The 18,749-nt window shown below is 37.2% G+C and overlaps 1 protein-coding gene across 1 annotated transcript in view; it reads right to left on the reverse strand.

The window, feature by feature from the left end:
- agbl1 (ATP/GTP binding protein-like 1) overlaps positions 1–18,749 on the reverse strand; it is a 247,638-nt gene that overhangs the window by 131,907 nt on the left and 96,982 nt on the right. The window contains exon 18 of the mRNA XM_002933316.4: positions 16,633–16,813. Coding sequence (XP_002933362.2) covers positions 16,633–16,813 — 181 coding nt within the window. The remainder of the gene's footprint in view (positions 1–16,632; positions 16,814–18,749) is intronic.

Genomic DNA, 18,749 nt, shown 5'->3' on the forward strand with positions numbered 1-18,749 from the left:
ATTAAACATGAAACCCAAATTAATTTTTATATTAACACATCCAAACCCATTATAAAGGCATTTAAAAATCACAGCTGTCAATCATATATTGCTTGCCCCGCCTCTATGCCTTAGGCATAGAGGCGGGGCAGACAATAACTTTAGCTTTCCATTCAGCACTTCCTAGATGTCACTGCACATCTAATGTTTCCCCTCCCTCCTCATCATCTGATTGTGTAGCCAGTGCATGGGCATGGGTATCAGGTCCCCCATTCTGGCACAGAAACAAGATTTTGGCATGATACAAAGCTTGTATTCATAACAGTGTCCACAAAATGGTGCCTGCCTGCTTGCTTTGATTGAGTAATTCCAAGACGGAAGGAAACAAGATTTATATTATTTATAGAGTAAGTAAAGTTTATTTTGCTCAACTAACAATATAGAAAATAATTTGGACTTATTTCTTAGGGTGACAGGTCCGCTTTAAGAAGCCTGTATACCAGTGGTATTGAATTGGTGAAATACACTTCTGAAACTCCCATAGGAATAGCTTATACTTGGGTGAGTTTTTAATGTATTAAGTTCTAAACTCAAATTTTGATAAACCTGCCCCATACTGTCAAATACTGTATACACACATACATTTGTGTGTTGCTGAACAGAAATCATGGTTACAAGAGGATAAACAAAATGTACACAGTGGGATCAGGTACAGTATATAACAATGATATAAATGTTGCATCTGTAAGCAGTAACGTCTTGTCCATTAACGCAACATTTGAATGCAGTTCTTGTCTTGTCTAGTGACTTATACTTGATACTTGATAGAATAGCACCTTGAGCCGTATACAGTAAGTCATACACTCTGAAGTGAGGAAGTGCATTTGATATTTGAAGAGCTTTCTGTCTCAGTGCATTAAAAAAGCAGTAGGTTACCGAAAACAATGTGAATGTGAATGTCAATGCTTAACAAAAGCATAACTGAGAATAAAATATAAAGAATAACATGACAGAAGCATCAGAGTAATTAGCAGTGAATATGGTTTGGAGACGCTAGTTGAATTCTTAGTAGCAAAGCATGTAAAACAGTCAATAATAACTTCATAAAAGCTAAGGAACACGAGGCATAAGGAAAATGATTATTTATATATACACAATGAATCATTTTTGCCATTCATCTGGTATTTTACCAGTCTAGCCAGTAAAGCACCAATTAAAGGTGACCATACATTGGTCTAAAGGATGAGAGCATACAAGGGGCTGTTGAGGGGGTGTGGGACCCCTGGGGTAACAGCCCTAGTGGGCCTCACACACAGGGCCGCCATCAGAAATCACGGGGCCCCTCACAACAAAATTTTCTGGGCCCCTCTCCCACCAGTAAAAAGGACTCACAGACATGTGCCCCCCCCTAGTACATTGGTAGCCAGCAGTGCCCCCCTCCCTAGTACCTTGGTAGCCAGCAGTGCCTCCCCCAGTACATTGGTAGCCAGCAGTGCCTCCCCTAGTACATTGGTAGCCAGCAGGGCCCCCCTAGTACATTGGTAGCCAGCAGGGTCCCCCTAGTACATTGGTAGCCAGCTGTACCCCCCTAGTTCATTGATAGCCAGCAGTGCCCCCCTAGTACATTGGTAGCCAGCAGGGCCCCCCTAGTACATTGGTAGCCAGCAGGGCCCCCCTAGTACATTGGTAGCCAGCTGTGCCCCACCCCCCAGTACACTGGTAGCCAGCAGGGTCCCCCGCGTCTTGTTCGGCTCCACCGGCGTCTTCGGCATCTTCAGCGGTGGCTTCACAATCTTCAGCAGCGGCTTCGGACTCCTCCGGTGACGTCCTTCCTGCACAACACCTTGGCACTTCTGAGTGCCGAAGGAAAACAGGCCCTTTTATAAGGTTGCGCCCCGTGCATACTGACGTGCATGTACGCACGGGATGCGACCAATAGGATCACCCGCTGACCACCAATGAAAGGGCCCGGAATTCATTAAAGGGGGCCCGGGCTACTAAGAAAACTTTAGGACAGCAGGGCCCCCTTTTAAAGTTCAAATCGTCCGGGCCCGGGACGACTCTACCCCCTGTGCCCCCCTGATGGCGGCCCTGCTCACACACCCCAGTCCGACCCTGAATAGCTTATTATTAACGGCCTTACTGGGCCCTCTACACTCTTGGGCCCATCTGCAAGCACAAGGTCTGCTTCCTCTGTAGATATACCCCTGTACATGGATATTGGTCAGGATCAGCAGGACACCACACACGTGCCAATAATCACACAAAATTCTTCCTGACTCCAAGATGGCAATCGGACCACTACCCCTTCCTTTGGCTATATTAATATAGTATTAAGTTATTTTCTCACTAACACCTGGTATTAAACATAGGAAAGATGCCGTTTTCTTGTTGCAAGGACTGCATAGACTCAGTACAGATACTGGTGGCCCTAGGAATATTAAAGATGTATATTCTGGGTACAACTGTAAGTAAAATGAGAGCACAACAAGGATTTCTTTTTCAGATTTAAGACTGTAGGGAGTTATGTTTTTCAGTTTAGGTAGCGATTATATTGCTAGTAGATTGAAAAAGAATTAAGATCAGTTGGAGGTCAGTGGCCACATACGGCACAGATAAGGTCATCCTGACTGACTACGTGCTACTGTACTCCAAATAGTGTACAAGATACTTTGAAAAGAGGCCGTTGAGCTAAAAATACACTTAGCAATTGAGAGAACTGTCCAATTACAATGCCACTTTATTCTGCTAATAAAAAGTGTGTTCTGTGAAAGATAGCAGTGGAATGGAATGAAATCATTACATATAATCTTACAGTCATTATATGTTTGTGACATTCATATTTAAAGCAAAGTACTTTTGCTAGTGATTAGAAAATGCTAATGACATTATAGCTAAGGCTGAAAAATTCATTCAAGTTCATTCTTACAAGTTCCCTATTTAAATGGATCCACAGGAAGGAAAAAGACACAAATGCAAAAGCCTGTTTAACAAAGAGGGGTTAGAAATCAATTCCTACAGGATTTGCACACATGCCATTCAATCCATAAAATTGAACAGGTTCAGAAGCTAAAAACCCATCTAATACATTCTTATTTTTATTTGCAGATTCAAAAATTGATAGGAATGTCATCACCTTACTAGCAACGAGCAAATTTGTCCAATTTAGCTACAGTGAAATGCGGAATTTCGCTGTGAATCCATGCCTGGCACAAAAATGAGCTCATCACTATTAATTACCTTATCCCCTTGGTAAAACTGAAACCTTTGGTGGTGCTTAGATCTCCATTATGCTCCCTGTGTATTATTCTGGGTAGTCCCCTTGGCATTTTTAATTGAATTTAACTATAGGTATATTATTAGCAACACAGTTTTAAGAGAAGCCACCAGTAGTGATAAGTAAAACTGCCCAGTTTGCTTCACTGAAGAATATGCAAGACTGTGAAAAAATTTACAAAATGGCAACATTTCACCAAATGGGCATTTTTTCTCCATGTTTTTGTGTCAAATGCATTGGAGTCAATAGGTGTTATTTCTCTGTGTTTTTTCACATATAAAATGTATTGGATGCAATGGGTGTTCTTTCTCAGCACAAAAAAATGCAGGGGTGGTGGTGAAAGAATGCAGGGACAAATTCTAATAATGAAGTTGGCAATTTTTCAATTTTATTGTGTAAAAGAAACTGCTTTTTTCCTGGCTAAATAAAATGAATTGCTAAACTTGTATACAGGTATCGGACCCCTTATGCAGAAACCCATTATCCAGAAAGTTCCAAATTACGGAAAGGCCATCTCCCATAGACTCCATTTTAATCAGATAATTCACATTTTTAAAAATGATTTCCCTTTTCGCTGTAATAATAAAGCATTACCTTGCACTTTATCCCAACTAATATATAATTCATTCTTATTGGAGGCAAAACAATCCTATTGGGTTTAATTACTGCTTAAATAATGTTTTTAGCAGATTAAGGTAGGAGATCTGAATTACGGAAAGAACCCTTATCCAAAGCATTCTGGATAATGGGTCCCATACCTGTACTGCCATTGGTGTTTTATCCTCACATTTTCCTCCTACATGAAAAAGGTGGCTTTTTGGCAAAAGAGAGTGCATGGCAAAATTCTAGTGCAGATCCATGAACCTTTTTGCCATTGGTGAAATGTTTCCACAAATCTTAATGAGGCCAAAAAACCCACTCATCCCTAGTCACCAGTTCTGTTTGAATAAATGAAAGAAACACAATAATTTAATGTAGTTTTACTCACCTTGCAAAAAAGAGCTTTCATGACAAATGCATGAGATCAATATGGTCGATGTCATCTTAGGGAATTAGGGATCAATAAAAAAAAAGCATGTACTTATGCCCAAGTTGGACTTGCTCTCCTGCTTAATTGTGATGCATTTCCTATAACAGTTTAGGAATCACAGAATCTCTTGTGGCTTGCGATGTAATGCTACAATGTCATTAACTCAGTTAATGTGTAGGCAAATCAGAAAGAAACTACAGAGAGCAGCTGTTGCTACTTATATCAAGCCTCAGTCTAGAATTTCAAAACCTTTGTTGAAAAAAGTCAAAGCAAGTTAAATGTCCCCTGTCTGATTTAATGGTATTGGTTTTATATTTTAATGTACTTTCACATCTTCAATGTGCAATCAATTGCCGCGCACCATAGAATTACTCATAAGTCAACTATATTTAAAAAAAAAAAAAAAAACACTGAGAAAGTTGATTTTAATAGGCAATCAAGTGTTTTAGCATCTCGGTTCTGCTGAATGAGTAACTGGCAATATTTTATGACTTTAGTATTAACATCTTTTACAGCCACTTATTGTTGAGAAGGTAATACAGTGTTTTGTGTCAACAAAGATATATGAAGGATGGCAGGCATAGGTTACAGCTATATTGCAAATGAAGAAGAATTGTTTAAAGATAATATTAGAAATCTGAGAAATATAAGCTACAGCTAAATTAACTCTTCATATTACACCTGTATATCTTGTTTGTAAACTATGCTTTATGGTGGTAAAAATGTGTGCATCGATGGATTTAATGAAATTTGCATTACTGCATGCACTAACACAGAGGCCTAGTGACTATATATATATATATATATATAGTCACTATATTTAGAAAAATTGCTAAAGAAATAAGAAATATGAATCATGGAAATCAATATCCCATCAGAAACAGTTCAGCTCTCCAATGTCTGTAACATCAGCAGAGGTTTGGGTTGAGCAGGCCAAGTATATACATCTTTTACTGCATGAATGGTTATCCTGGCATTCATAAAATATGTTCTTTAGCTTTTTTTTTTTTTTTGAAGAGAATAAATGCTATGCTTTTGTAGACTTACTGTTGCTGAACTACAGCTCTTGGGGTTGATGGGATTGGCAGCTCAACAACTACTTGAAAGAATACACACCTTGGTGTATGATTTGCTGTGATCTCTATTATCATAATGGTTAAGATATGAATTCTGTCATACAGGATAACAAAATGAACATGCAAGCTCAGAGCCTCTATTTTAACATAGCTTATAATGACAGTGTAGGAGAAAAGGATATGTCAACAGATACAGCTAAAGTGACATTTGGGATATGGTTATATTATGTCCTCTAGACCAAGAAATCTATAATTCAATACATCACCTTTTGTGTAATGGATAAGAAGTGTTTAAGGTGTGAAATGTGAGGCTGCATATGATCATTGTGGACAAGAAAATAACTGGTCAGCAGAAACAAATGCAATTTCCAGTAAGTGATCTGAATGGTGAGTGAAGTTGGGTACTGCCCTAAGTGGCTTTACTGCACAGCTTGCTGGGAAACTTAACTCATGCTGTAGGCAAGAAAATAATAAAACCCCAGCTAATACTGTAATTATTAGCCAGCTAAGACAGTATTTCTCCTGTAGTATGCATGTCTAAATTAATGGAATGCATTGGGGGCTGAGATCATGATTCTGATGTTAAAGAAAATGCATAACATGCTTTCAGTTAGTCCTTTGTGCTGAATGTGACTCTGCATTAACGCGTTGCCCCACAACCCTAGAAAATCAGCAACTGCCAGAGGAGGGAAACACATTGGCTTCAGGTTTTCATTATAAACTAGAGACAGCATAGCCATTAATCAGATAAACATTTGCACTTTCCCTGATTTATGTTATTATTATTATTATTACAAATCTCATCAATTCTTAGCATAGAACCCAAAATGTATACATCCAAAAGGTTTTACAATTTGTATGCGTTTAAAGAGCAATAAATGTTACATTTTATTTCTTGAGCTTTTTATCGTTACAGATCATATGTCAGTATAAACACTTGAACTGTCTCTGCATTTACCCTAATTATTTTAAGGGCCAGATTTCCAGCATTTATTATAGAACTGTGTTTAGTCTCTGCACTCTACCTTGCTAATACTCTCCACATTTTTTTAACTTTATGACTATTAAAGGTTGACTCTTCTGTGCTTTCTACCACCTAATTAACTTCCAGGTGACATTACTACTTATATAACTGACTTCATTACACTCATATCTGTCACATTTCTTTATTTTACAGCATACAGTACATTGGTCACTCCAATTCTGTAGACACCAAACCTATATTTATCCTCTTCAGTAAACTCTTCATTTGCTTTCAAATCTATCAAAAACTTGATTGGAGGGTACTTGATTGAATTACAGACTTAAATATAGAGCCTTGTGGTCTCTTGGTTTCTTGCCATACCTTTGTTCTGCAAAGGCCACATGCTTCTGGTTTTCTCATACAAACTAAATACCTGCTATTGCAATCTATGTTCCAAGCTCTTGTGTCTTAGTTAACACAGGCAGCTCATTGTCAGTTACCTCCCTGCCCCTTGCCTTTAAAAACCCAGTCTTGTGCTTTATAGGTCTTCTAAGAAGTTTGCAGTCCTATTTCCTGGCTTGTACTCCTGTTTTCCTACTTATTTCTACTTATTTTTGGCTTTTGGTTTTTGCTCCAGTCTCTATCTACATTTCCTCCTGTGTCCTGCTTGCTTCTGTGTGACCTTTGTGTGGCTTCTGATTATTCATATTTGTCTGTAGAATAATAATTGTCTGTATAATGTCCAACCTCAATATATTACTTTTATACATACTTGTGGCACCCTTGTCTGTCTTTGTGGGAGCTCTAGAAACCTTGTGCAGTAAAATCTGTTGGCAAACTAGTAACTCAGGGATCTCTCTTGTATGTATGTATGTATATTTTTATTTATAAAGCGCTACTTATGTACGCTTGTGAAGGATACCTGTAACAGGCAGAATAGTACAACATGTCTGGGTTCCTTGAGTGCACCCATATTAGCTGTTGTTCTTTATCTGCTTGTTTTGTGAGTATTGTAATCCCTTTTTGGGATTTGTCTTTAGTTTTCATGTACAAAGTTCTACAATAGATTTTAGTAGTTAAGTAAATTAGTAGTTAAGCAGAGCAGAGAACCTATCATAGTTTTTACAATCTATCATCGTTTTTACAATCAAGTTCAACCACATTTTAAAGTCCCCCAATCAACAACATTTTCAAATTAAAAACAGTGACAAAAATCTAGATCAAGATACACCTTGCCCACTCCAAAAAAAAACCTCAAACTTGCCCACCTTTATTTAACTAACCCTTTTCATTTTGGGGAGTGTCTTCAATCCAGGACTGCCCCGTTCTAGGGGAAAGATGTATATGTGTTATAGTATTACTTTCTTTGAAAGAACTCCTATTAGGTAAGGGAAGCCTGCTTTTCCATACAAGCAGTTATCTCTTAGATGGGACCTTTCTGTGTTCTACAAGATGTAGGTTTGATTGGTTGAATTGAGTAGTGGTAGTACCTCTATATGTCCAAAGTAGGGATCTGGCACATGTGTGATTGGGGCTACTGTAATATTTTAATTCACTTTTCAGCAAGAAGTAACTACTGCAAATTACTTGAGTTGTAGACTATCAGGGACAGAACTGGCTAGGTGAGGATCAGTACCTGTAAACTTAGTACCTTAAGGAATAATCTGCTTGGAAGTGGTGACACCTGAGCAATGGAGTATTGGACAGGTGGGCTGAGAGACCTGTGAAAGAATTTGTGTTGCATACTAATATAATAGTGCAATGTTAAAAACCTTGAGATAGAGACAACTATCGGAAGCCTTTGTTGAAGAGTTGTAAAAGTAACTGGTAGGTATTATTATTTGTTCTGATCTTAGGTTTATTACCTATTACATGTATGGCTGGTGAGTTCCATGTTACACCACTAAAAAGGAACAGTCAGGAGGTATTCAATAGGAACAGCAACCACAATGGAACACTTCTTTATAATAAAATTAAATATCACCTACTGCTCTTAATTTATTATTTCTATAGTGCCAGAAATTTACACAGCACTTTACATTATGCTTTTGCTTATTTAACTGACTGCCCTACATGAGCCCTCCTGTGTAAAGATCCGGCTAAATTGGTCTATTATGTATGATACATAATTGGACACTTATCTGGTAATCTGGTTTAAATCACTGCAAATTCATCTCTAGCAACAACCTATAAATACATTATATCTAGGGCATGAAGACAAACATTAGGGCCTAATAAGTGCCAAAAAGTTACCAAATGCAAGCCATTTTATTTATTTATCCCCATTAAGGACAGCAGATCATCTTGCGTTTATCCTTTGGTACTGTATATTTGCAGTCCCCTCTTTTGCCTTTCTTCTTGTGCATTAAGAAGCAGCCAACATGATAGATAACAGATGTTCTTTGACAGATTGTGTCATTTATCACAGAACAGCCTCAATCCAACTAGCATCACCCTCTCCATATGTCAATGTCGATTTTTGGACCGCCCCAATGCATCATTTTTTTTTAAATACAACAGACTATCATTTCCACATTACAGCTTGTTTGAGAAACTCAAATGCTGAGTTTCCATTTTTTCCTTAACGTCTTGCACATTAAATTAAGCCAGGTGTGACGTAGCAGTATTTAAATGATTTAAACACTACAGGGAGCTCAAGCAAAGGGAAAAAGAACCAATTTATGGATGGAAAGTGGCATTCTAGATGCATCATTTTACTCAGCGATAGTAAAAGAATCCATATGCAAGATGGATAGCAAAATGTGTATGGGTCCTGCCCTGATCAATGCACAGCCCTGCTTTCTGTCAGATAAAGATTTCATTACAGTGATGATAACCAATGCCATGTACATAAAATTGTAGAGTTTCATTTTTCTGGATAGCAGGAAAAAAACATTTTGATTTCAGTAAATGCCATCTACGCCCATCTAACCTCTCTTGCTGAAGCCACAAAATTACTAGGTAAGCTCATTTTTGGAAGTGTATACGGCATTTGAACATTATTGCACTGAAATCTTTTCACTTTTCAAAATGAATAAGCTGTGTAGCAGGAATATCTGGCAGTAGAAAGCACTTTTCAAGATCTATTATTTGAGGTTACTTGCACTGTGAATGGAGGCAAAATACATCTGTTCTGCACTTTTATCTCCATTTGATTGTAAGCTCACCAGGGTGCACTGTTTCTTTGGAATTAGTGTATCTTGTTAAAAGAGAAAGGTGCAATATAACAGTGGGAATATTTATTAATTAACATATGTTCACAGTTACTCTTCCCTTCAGTCCTGTCAGTATTTTATTCAGTGTTATTCATAACTGAGACATTACTGCTAATATGCCATATGAAAAGATAAGCCAGAATAAGCACACTCTTACAAACAGGAACATTGTGGTTGTAGAGACTTATATATACAGGCCAATGTGAGTAGTTAAGTAAAAACAGTATCTAGGAAGAGCTTTATATCTGTACAATTGTGTTGGGCCACACCAGCCTCTGTTCCTGGACTACTGCTCCCATCATGCCAATAACAATGTTCTGGAAAAGCCATAGACTGACAATTACAGCTGTTATTTTGCCCTAAGTGTGTATAAAAACCACATGCTCATTAGGGTATTGTTCTAGTTGGAGAGGCCTTAAGGTCCCCATACACTATAAGATCCGCTCGCTTGGCGATGTCACCAAGCAAGCGTATCTTCACCTGATATCCCCACCTACGGGTGGGCAATATCAGGTAGCAAGTAGCTAAAAAAAAAAATAATCCGATCGTTTGGCCCTGGAGCCAAACGATCAAATTACATTTGCGGCCATGGGGCAGTCGGTTCTGGGACCGCATCAACGAGCTGATGTGGTCCCCGATCCGACTGGATTTTCTAACCTGGCCGATCGAGATCTGGACAATTTCAGGCCAGATATCGGTCGGCCAGGCCACTCAGTTCTGCCCATACACGGGCCGATTAGCTGACGAATCGGTCCAAGGGACCTTTAGAACCATCACTCACTTTGATTTGCACAATATGTGGATTTAGATTCATACTTTCAATTTATTTGATTTCTAATATAAATCACTAAAAATTCCCTCATAATATGCCACTTCCAGGCAATGTTAAATAAACACAATAATAACCTCTCAGCAATGTAACACATACATACAACATTTTCAGCTATTATTTGACGTGTGCCCTATCCTGTGTAAATAGTTAAACTCCAAATTTCACTGTAATTGTAAATTGTAAAAGCTATCCCCCTTCCCAGGGGGGCAGCCCCAAGTTACTTACTATCAGTTACCGTAATCCAAGGTACCAAACATAGACTGCACCATTACAGAGAAAGGCTCATTACTACAGACAACCTATGGTGGTGCATACGATTAGTAACTATATTTAAGAATAGCAATAATAACTAAATGTAAACCTGTAGCGTAAGAAGTGTATATATAATATAATATAATTTCTGTTTTTTTATTCATTGTCCTGTTAACTACACAACAGCAATACAAGGTGTTCTCATAGACCCTGTAATAAAGGAGCATTAGGACAGTCCTACCATTACTTGGTAAGAAATATGTCTGAATGTAGAAATAATAGAGGAGTCTATTAATAAAGGCTATATAGGGTAAAGTTACATAAAGCCAATCAAAGTCTTTTGTGCGTAAGTCATGCTTTAACATTAGAGATATTCTGGTTCAATGTATTTATTCTTAGTCTGCCTTAATAAATCTTGTTAGATATATAGTCATGAAGAGGAACATTTTAATTCTTATGAGATGCTGAATGGCAGTATAAAATGTGAAATGTCATTTAGAACTCCAGGGAACCCTGGCTTTAAAACTAATAGAAAAGGTGCCTGGTTTATGATACGCTGTAACATATTGATATATATTACCCGAGACAATAGACTGTTCTAATACTTTTTCGGTTTTATGAATAGTGAATATTGTTACCAAGTGCTTTTGAAACTGCTTTGTGAGCAGATGGGTTACCTGGCCTTTCTATTTTCAATAAAATCTAAATGCTGTTTTTATCCTCCAAAGGGGATCTAAGTTCACTGACTGAGCACCATTTTCAATGAAGCAGCTCATGGAAGGTTTATTCTAATGTCTCTTTCCATTCATATTTTTTAAATGCAAAGCTATTAACATCCTTTACACCTTTTGTATTACATTTCATGGGTGCATGATATACTTAAATTAATTGTTTCGCAAAACTTCAGTGAAATTTTGCAGGGAAAATTCAAGATCAAGTCAAAATAGGGGCGGGCACGGCAAAAAAGGGTGCATCAAAATAGGTGCAATTGTGTAAAAAAAAAAGCCACACGCTTAAAAAAAGGTGCACACGTCAAAAAGGATTTTTGGCACCCGTGTTTCCCAAATTCCCAAATCACTAGTAACCACCTCAGAGTCTAACATACACCTCTGAGTATGCCAAATGCCAGGGGAGTGCTACCTCCCTGAATTCATAATAGAAACTTTTGGAGTTAATTGGAGGAGTAGTAATATTTTGGGTTTTTTAATAGGCTTGGCTAGTGACCCATTGTTCCAAAGGAAACAATCCTCAACATTACAATGCACAATGCCATTTTTGACAATACCATGCTCCTGTTCTGCAGCAACAGTTTGTGGAGAGCCCATTCCTGATTTTACATTCTAACACCCTCACGTATAAGCCCCATACAGAACTGCTTTGCTACAATAGAAGTAGAAGAAAACTGACTGTCCTGTACTGAGTCAACACCAGCAAGGCCAGATCTCTCCTGTATCAGTTCCAAACTTCACTAATGTACTTGTGGCTAAACTCAATCAACATTTATAAATTTAATGGGAAAACTCTCACATAAAAGAGTAGAGACTGTTGTAGCAACAATAGAACAACCAACTTCATTATTATATCTTTGGTTTTGGAAGGAAATGTTGGAAATACTACTGTATTTGATAACTTGAAGCTTGCCTTCGAATCATTTAGGGTAGGGCCCAACTACAGGTATAGGACCTGTTATCCAGAATGCTCTGGACCTGGGGTTTTCCGGATAAGGGATTTTTCTGTAATTTGGTTCTCCATAACTTAAGTCTGCTAAAAAATCATTTAAAAATTGAATGAAACCAATAGGCTTGTTTTGCCTCCAATAAGGATTAATTATATCTTAGTTGGGATCAAGTACAATGTACTGTTTTATTATTAGAGAAATATGAAATCATTTTTAAAAATTAGAATTATTTCCTTAAAATGGAGTCTATGGGAGATGGCCTTTCCGTAATTCGGAACTTTCTGGATAATGGGTTTCCGGATAAGGGATCCCATACTTCCTTCACAACATTGGCTCAGTGGGGTTACAAGGTTAATGTAATTGTATTAATTGTGCATTAAAATGCATACCAATTGATACAAATCATGTGAACTATCATTTGCAAAAAATAACCCCAAATCTTACAATCTGCCCTGACCTGAAGTCAGATGGCAATTTGACATGTGGAAAACTGTTCCTGACAGCACCACAAAGAAGTTTTTTTTCTTCACTAGACATAATTTGCCATACAGATATTTTCCTTGGCTTTTCTGTTTCACTGAAAACTTGAAGAAGGAGTTTGGGAATTAATATGCTGAACGCTGATGTGGTTGCTTTAATCACATTCTATTTAAAAAGTTAGCTTCATAATCTGTTAACAAATTATGTGTAAATTAGAGAAATCCCTGATCTTTGCCTTTTCACCAGCACTTACAAATAAAGCTATTTCAACAGTAATTTTGTAATATGAGGAGATATTTCAGAATAATAGAAATTATTTTCTGTAACGGGTACATGCAATCAGAACTATCGGCACACAAGGGGGTATATTTATGTGTAAAAAGTGGAGTAAAACATTACCAGTGGTGTTGGTCATAGCAGCCAATCAGATGCTTTGATTTGGCTTTATAACTTTTGAAATCTTATTGCTGATTGGTTGCCCTGGGCATCATCACCGGTAATATATATAAAAATACCCCAAGGTGTTGGCACTATCTATGGGCGGCAAAACCTACTGTGAGTGTTTATTTGCACCTCAAATGATTTGCCATCAGGTATGACTACTGTTTTTTAAAGGAAAATATATAATATATGTATAATAATAGAAACATGGGTTAGTACCCTTTATTTCAGGTACCCTAATCAATATTTTGTAAATTATTCCTAACTAGCTACTTTCAAAATAAATAATGACACAAATAGTTAAACCTAATGATTTTGGGTTTCCTAGTTAGTTACCTTCATATGAAAGCAAAATATGCTTGATTGTAAAGTGTTAAAATACTTCTGTATAAAAGCGCATCCACTGCTCCTACATCAGAAGCACATCCTCCTGGTGCAACTGGCCTATCACAGGTGGGGGATATTTTTTAAAAAATGATTGAGCCCAAGAGCAGGCTCTATTAGCCTGCACATATTGACGTATTCATATTGAATGGTGTTCCCAGTGATCCAGATACGGTCCAGATGTGATTTTCTCTTTTCTGTACAGTCTGTGACCACATTTGGCTAACTGCCTTAGATTCATCGATCCAGTCTTTTGACTATTAGCCTAATCACTGCATGGGTTAGTGTTGTGCCCTCTTCAAAAATAATATACATTGCCAATGCCATTAAAAGTTGAACATGTGGAACAATAGCTTGTGACTAAAATTGACTATGTGTAATTAAAAGTTACAAGAGTTACAACAAAAAAAAAGTTTCCGAATTGGAAAAATTCCGATTTGAAAACGTACATTTTGCGACTTTTTCGTATTTTTTGCGATTTTTTCGGCGTCTTTACGATTTTTTCGTTACCAATACGATTTGTGCGAAAAAACGAGAGTTTTTCGTAGCCATTCCGAAAGTTGCACAAAATCTGCCGATTTTTTCGTAGCGTTAAAACTTAAAAGGTGCGACGTTTCGCGCAAGTTTTAACTCTACGAAAAAAGCACAACTTTTTGCGCAAGTTTTAACGCTACGAAAAATCGCCAGATTTTGCGCAACTTTCAGAATGGCTACGAAAAACTCACATTTTTTCGCTCAAATCGTATAGGTAACGAAAAAGTCGTAAAGACGCCGAAAAAATCGCAATCAGACGCATTCAGCCCATTCGTGGCTTAGTAAATGTGCCCCTTGGTATTGGAGTAAAATGTAACATACTTTTACAGATACCTCTCTCAAAAAATAATCTATTAAAATGGGAATCAAATGTATTCATATGGCAGGAGTTCCTATTCCAGAAAAAAATGGTTAGGAACCACTGTATTAAGGGTTTTTACTGTTGCCAAATACTAAGGTTTTAGTGAAATCAAAATTTTACTAAAAGTGCTATCTCACTGTCCCTATTTTTGTTGTTGTTTGTATTTTTAATTATTACAAAGCAGTGGCATAGCTACAGCCCCCCACCCTCTGGACTGGCCCCAGCATGTCTACAATAGGCCCCATAAGAGTGTAGGCCAGGGTGCTCTCACACCCTCTGCACCCCTGGTAATTATGCCACTGTCACAAAGAAATGTCAATGTTGTTATTACTGCATTATTTAATTGATAAGTCTCTAAAAAATTTAAGATCAAAAAATTAAAATTTCCCAAAATTTGAGATCAGCTACCAATTTGATTTCATTTAAATGTTTCAATTGATAAGTCTCCAAAGTTTAAGCTTTTCACATTTCATATAAAACACATTACTCTATAGCCATCATTGTGTGCAAGTATAAATAAAGCAAACTAGTTAATCAGTGAACAGAAAATTTTGATTCTACAATTGTCACAGTTTGGATTCTATTTTTTTAATGTGATGCATCTGGGAAGGGAATATTTAAAACTTTTTCCTTTAGCAACAGACTCATATCATTATACACTATCTATTATTGATGTTTATGGTGACAGAAATGCAGTTCTGTAGCAGTTTAATTATAAACCTGAATGCAAGACACAAACTGCTGCAAGGCTGTTGGGTTTTTAGAAGGTAATACTGAAAGATCAAACTGTCTTTTACATAGAGATCAATTAAAGAGACAGGCTGAATGTTTCTCTACAGCATTAACTATAATTGTTCAACTAGTGCCAGGTAAACTAAAAAAACTGTTTGTTCCAATGTTTATGTTAGAGAGGCAGCGTGCCCCTTTGCTGAATGTATTTGTTTTTTTTGTTTTTTTAAATGAATGCATGATTAGAAGGTATACAGATACACAGGCAAACATCTGTTAGAGTATATACCAGCACACAAACAAGAAAAAAACTTTAACTTCAAATTAGAAAATAACTCAAGCTGTTCCCAAAGGCAAATTGGCCTATATTTATTTCTGTTAGATTAGTTTGGAAACCATTAAAGTCTGCTGTAGTCTATCTGGTCTCATTTTATTTTTAACAGCTAATTATATCAGCATTTTTCTCATGGTCCAGAAATGCAGAAATATAGAAATAGCTGTGTTTATTACATATCATATTTTCATAAATTCTATTTCCTTCTACACTACTATTCACTAGTGCGTGACAGGTAAGGGTGTAATATAGCACATATATCTAGGCAGCTGAGATACTGGGACTCACTGTTGGAATTTGAAACAGCTTTGGCCCCTTTTTTTAACCACTAGGCAGGGAAAGCAGCCAAGCGTTTTCTGGTACATTTGGTATTCTCTGCCTTCCTAAATGTATTTATTAAATCCCAGCAGCCTCACTGACTATTTAGAGTCCTCTCTTCAGTCATTCCTATGTAATCCCCCACTTTAATGTTTTATAGATATTGATAATGGGTCAGTACAGAGGATCTCTTGTCTTTGTCTATATTTTGCGGTCACACCCTCATTGCAACCCCGTCTAATTAAAATTGTTAAGGGGTGAGCACAACTTTCACTTTTTGAGTTAGATAATAGATGGATTTAAGGTTGCCACCTTTTTCTGTTTTGTGGTCCACGCAGGGTATGGGATCAATGACGTTGGGGACTGGTGGATGTCTACAATGTCCGGGGTGGGGGGGTTATGACACGGACTTCAACAGTTGCATAATCACCACACCATCCAATTCACATTCTGTTTTACCCAAACAGCCCTTTCAAAAACTGTGCTGTCCTGGTGAAAATTGGACAGGTGGCAAGGATAGACAGATAGATGACAGACAGACAGACTGCTGGCATCATTAAATGGGATGTAGCATTTCTATGAGAACAGATATTTTGTGGTGCCGTTAACAATTTGCATTTATTTATTTGCAGCAGTTTGTCTCTTCCTGTAATTAAACAGCCCTGCAGAACATGCCTGGTGCTTTATGTACAGTACATCTGATTGCTAATTATGTTAGACAACATACAAACACAAATGTTTCCCTTACTTTCCATTGATTACTCCATCTGGGTTCAGCATTGGGACAATCTTGAAGATAAACATTTCCCGCAGGATCTCCGCTATGGGGTCATTGCTTGTTAAAAATTCCAAGGTTCCTTTCATCACCCAGCTGGCATTACTCTCACCAGGATGCACGCGAGCGGTGAGCACCATATATTGGCGGCTCCCTGAAGTGAAAAGAAAGAATATATATTTAATATCAGAATGTGGGATGCAACTGCACCAACAGATAAATGCTATCACTAGGCACTAGGAGATTTAGTTTAACAACATGTAGCAGGCCGCAGCCTGCCTTCCCTAGTGTACATGTAAAATGTTTACATAAATATATTATATTTTCTGTATTGCTCTAATGTAATGAGTTTTATAGATTCTCACTGCTGAATAACTCTTACATACATTTTTCCATTAGCAGTGCATGTATTTCAACAAATGAAAAAGTCACTTTGTTCAAGTTAGTATATATCTTTAAAATGTATTTTATTATTTATGGATTCTGACAACTGACTACAAGAACTTATACATTAGTTTATGTTAGAGACGCTTCAGCAAGTTCGCTATTATTTGTGGATTTTTTTTTTCCTTATGAAATGCATTCTAATTTATTTAGTATATGCCATATGTAGGCAGATGAATAAGAAAAAAGAGAAGCAGTGGGTAATTAATAAAAGGAGACAGGAGCATGTTAAGGAGTTTGAAACCAGAATGGTTTGTTTAGCCTGAGTAAAAAACACTAATACTCCCAATTCTAAACAATTGTTCTTTCAGAAATTATTGCTCATTACAAAGCAGGTATATATTTCCCATTTTCATGATTATTTGGTTACAAGAAGATAGTGTTTGATGCTACCCCCTTTCTTTATGTTCAACCTTGGTCATGCTCTACTTCGCTTATAGCAAGATTGCAGTTATTCATGTAGTTCCTGGGATATCCAGGAAAGTAATAAACACCCCAAACATAAGCACTGCGTTAGAAACTGAGGAGGTTGTTTCCTTGTCAAACAAAAATGGCTGCTCCAACACATAGCACTCACTATAAATATGCAGATAGCGAATGGTAAAAACTGACTTCTTTGAACTGAATAATACAAGAAAATAAATTAAATCATTCAGCTTCATTTTAAATTATGAGAAAGAAAAGAGGATAAAAAGGAACTTCCATTTGAATATGAGTGTCAGTATATGGAGGATTGATAGAGGCAAAAGGAGAAATTAGCACCATAGAATATTAAATGCAGGCAGAAAAATATAATAAGACTGGAATCAGAGGAAAATAAAGAGTAATGAATATAAACAAGTAGTGTGTGGCAGAAGACAGACGAAGAGTGGCCATTTATGGGCTGACCATATACCACTACACCCCATCAGATGGAGAGCATACAGGGTATGACCAACTTCCTATAGTTCCAATCATTTGTGCAGAGTGCCATGACCAATTGGCACAGCAGAAAATGAAGAAGAGATACAGCTCAACTTCTTACTCACTAGACAATGTGCAAGTTACATTTTCTGGAACTAACTAATGTCCATAGTACACTGATATCAGTCAGGCTCGGGAGTATTTATTTATTTATGGCCAGCTTAAGGAATGAAGAAGCCAAGCTGGTAGAAGCAGAGACAGACATATACAGTACACAAGACGCAGCAGAAAGAAAACTGGTGTGTGTGTGGGAACCTTTCGAAGAAAGGGACAGCGAAAATAAATCAAGCAGAAATCAATAAGGATGCAGATGACTGGGGATTTAGGGTGATGAACTGTATTATGTAAGGTGATGAATGAGATATAGGGTGATATTTTGAAGAGGGTTAGTTTTATGCATGGCTAACTGGAAGTTTGTCTTATTTACCTTTACCTCTTCTGTACTTTAAGACCATAAAAATAATTAAACAATAATGTGCAATTTGTTTTAAAACATATCTTAAACATTCTTTGGTGTGATAAATACTAAAAACATGTTCTTGCAGCCACTATAATGCCTTTTAATTTTGGAACAAATAGGTCCAAGCTCCAAGACCAATATACATGGAAACTATAAACTGGTTGCCATTATAAATATAGAATGTGCATTCTCTAAATTAGTGCTGTCCAACTGGTCCATTGCT

The sequence above is a fragment of the Xenopus tropicalis genome, chromosome 3 (assembly GCF_000004195.4).
Source record: "Xenopus tropicalis strain Nigerian chromosome 3, UCB_Xtro_10.0, whole genome shotgun sequence".
NCBI classification, from domain to species: domain Eukaryota; kingdom Metazoa; phylum Chordata; class Amphibia; order Anura; family Pipidae; genus Xenopus; species Xenopus tropicalis.